The sequence below is a fragment of the Octopus sinensis genome, linkage group LG7 (genome assembly GCF_006345805.1).
Source record: "Octopus sinensis linkage group LG7, ASM634580v1, whole genome shotgun sequence".
Taxonomy (NCBI): Eukaryota; Metazoa; Mollusca; class Cephalopoda; order Octopoda; family Octopodidae; genus Octopus; species Octopus sinensis.
Window position 1 is genome coordinate 105809264 of NC_043003.1, and position 2515 is coordinate 105811778.

General features: G+C 41.4%; 1 protein-coding gene across 1 annotated transcript in view; it reads left to right on the forward strand.

The window, feature by feature from the left end:
- The first annotated feature begins 2155 nt into the window (after window positions 1-2155).
- The window catches only part of LOC115214324 (synaptonemal complex protein 3-like), a 31146-nt gene continuing 30786 nt past the window's right edge, over window positions 2156-2515 (forward strand). The window contains exon 1 of the mRNA XM_029783505.2: window positions 2156-2356. Within this exon, the coding sequence (XP_029639365.2) occupies window positions 2225-2356 (132 nt within the window). The 5' untranslated portion in view covers window positions 2156-2224. The remainder of the gene's footprint in view (window positions 2357-2515) is intronic.

Consider the following 2515-nt stretch of genomic DNA (forward strand, 5'->3'; position numbering starts at 1 on the left):
CAAACACAGACACACAAACGCATATATATATATATATATACATATATATATACATATATACGACGGGCTTCTTTCAGTTTCCGTCTACCAAATCCACTCAGAAGGCTTTGGTCGGCCCGAGGCTATAGTAGAAGACACTTGCCCAGGGTGCCACGCAGTGGGACTGAACCCGGAACCATGTGGTTGGTAGACAAGCTACTTAGCACACAGCCACTCCTATATATATATACGATGCGCTTCTTTCAGTTTCCGCCTACCAAATCCACTCACAAGGCTTCGATCGATCCGAGGTTATAATAGAAGACATTTGCCCAAGGTGCTACGATGTGGGACTGAACCCGGAACCATGTAGTTGGGAAGCATGCTTCTTACTACACAGCTGCACCTCCGCTTGAGTTTCCAGGGAGAGAGAGAGATAGAAAGAGAGAGGGGGAGAGAAAGAAAGAGAGAGGGAGATAGAAAGAGAGAGGGGGGGAGAAGGAAATAACTAAAAGCAGGTAATGAAGCGGTCTTCCCAGTGCAGCGTCACTATGGCCGAATCGTTAGTCCACTGGGCACGTCTGTCTTAACGTCCTCAGTTCAAATGCTGCCGAGATCGACTTTGCCTTTCATTCTTTCAGGGTCGTTAAAATAGTACCAGTTAAGGTACTGGAGTCGATGTAATCGACTTACCCCTCCTTCCAAAATTGCTGGTCTTGTTTCAGAATGTGAAACTGATATAATAGTATTAGTGATGAGTGAAGTGGGAAGCTCAAACACTACCCTAGGCGGTACAAACTCCGATGTTTTTATTAGAATGAAAGTATTACGGAGATGTACTTGCATAGCAAGTGACCTGATCTGAGATCGCGTGCTGGAACGAATACAATTGCTGCGTGGAAGGTGTTTATAAACCATTTAAGAAACACACAAAAACCGTTAGATTCACTTCAACGTTTAAATTTAAATTTAACTAGCAGTATCGCCCGGCGTTGCTCGGGTTTGTAAGGGAAATAACTATATAAGCATTTTTAGAGATATAAAGTATAATAGCCATCTCAATATGGCTAACCACAAAGGGGGGGGGGGGTGTTACTGTAGCTTTTTACGTTCTGAGATTTAATAATGCATTTTTAGAGAGTTACTTCCCTTATATATGCCAAAAATGCATTAAAAAATGGGAAAAATTGATAGTAAATTTTTTTTAAAAATCGTAGACTCATCGTAGACGCGCGCTAATACCCAGAAGGGCTCGATATGAATCACGACTATAAGATACCTGGTTTTGGTTAAACTGCACCGCAAAATGTGGGAGTAGTTAGGAATCTAAATCGTAGGAGCCAGACAGCACACAACCTCTCTTTTATATATAAAGATTTGTCAAAATATTTTCGTCGCTTTGAGACAGCGACCTGTTCACTGACAAATTTCGTGCTGCCGGAATTTTGTCAGTGAACAGGTCGCGGTCTCAAAGCGACGAAGATATTTTGACAAATTAAATTTAAATTTAAATGTTGAAGTGAATCTAACGGTTTTTGTGTGTTTCTTAAATGGCTTATAAACACCTTCCACGCTGCAACGAAAGTATTGTTGTGGAGAAATGAGAAGCTGTGAGTAGACTTCACGCCCTAGTCACAAATCACTGCAGCCTATTGCAGGCATAGACATCTTTTTTGGAGAAGCGGGCCACATGAAACATGGATCATCATCAAGCGGGCCGCTCTATTAAAAAAAAAATTGGAGGTAATTTTCCGTTACGCGTGCTCTTCAGAAAATCCCGCGGGCCGCAATTTGCCCATAGTTGGCCAGTTGTGTGTATGTGAGAAAAAGAGAGGAGAGAGAAAAGGGGAAAAGAGAGAGGTTAGAGGAAGACAGGGAGAGAGTGTGTGTATGAGAGAGAGAGAGAGAGAGAGAGAGAGAGTGTGTGTGTGTGCGTGTGTGTATGTGAGAGTGTGTGTATGAGTGAAAAGAGAGTGTGTGTGTATGAGAGTGAGTGTGCGTGTGTGTGTATGAGAGAAAGAGAGTGTGTGTGTATGAGAGTGTGTGTGTGTGTGTGTGTATGAGAGAAAAAGAGAGTGTGTGTGTATGAGAGAGTGAGTGTGTGTGTGTGTATGAGAGAGAACGAGAGAGAGTGTGTGTATGAGAGAGTGAGGGAGAGAGAGAGAGAGAGAAAGAGAGAAAATTAAAGGCTCGACACTAATAGGATGAATGGCAAAGCTGACCTGGACTTCATTCTGAACTCAGAATGAATATACATTTGTCAAAAAGTGCTTTTTATTGTCGACAAAAGGCAAATAAAAATAAAATTCCGATGTCTCTCACCAAAGTGGAAATCTCCCATAAAAAGATACTCGTTTCCAGTTACCAAAGCAACCAAGTAAGAAAGTTCGCGTCCATCCTTGTTTCATAGCCTTTTTTTTTCTTTTTTCCCCCCATCATCATAATGTCGAAAATGAATATAATTGTATATTTCTGAGATGAGGAAATTATATTATGTACACTGTTTAGATTAATCGTACTAATGCAAACAGTTTAC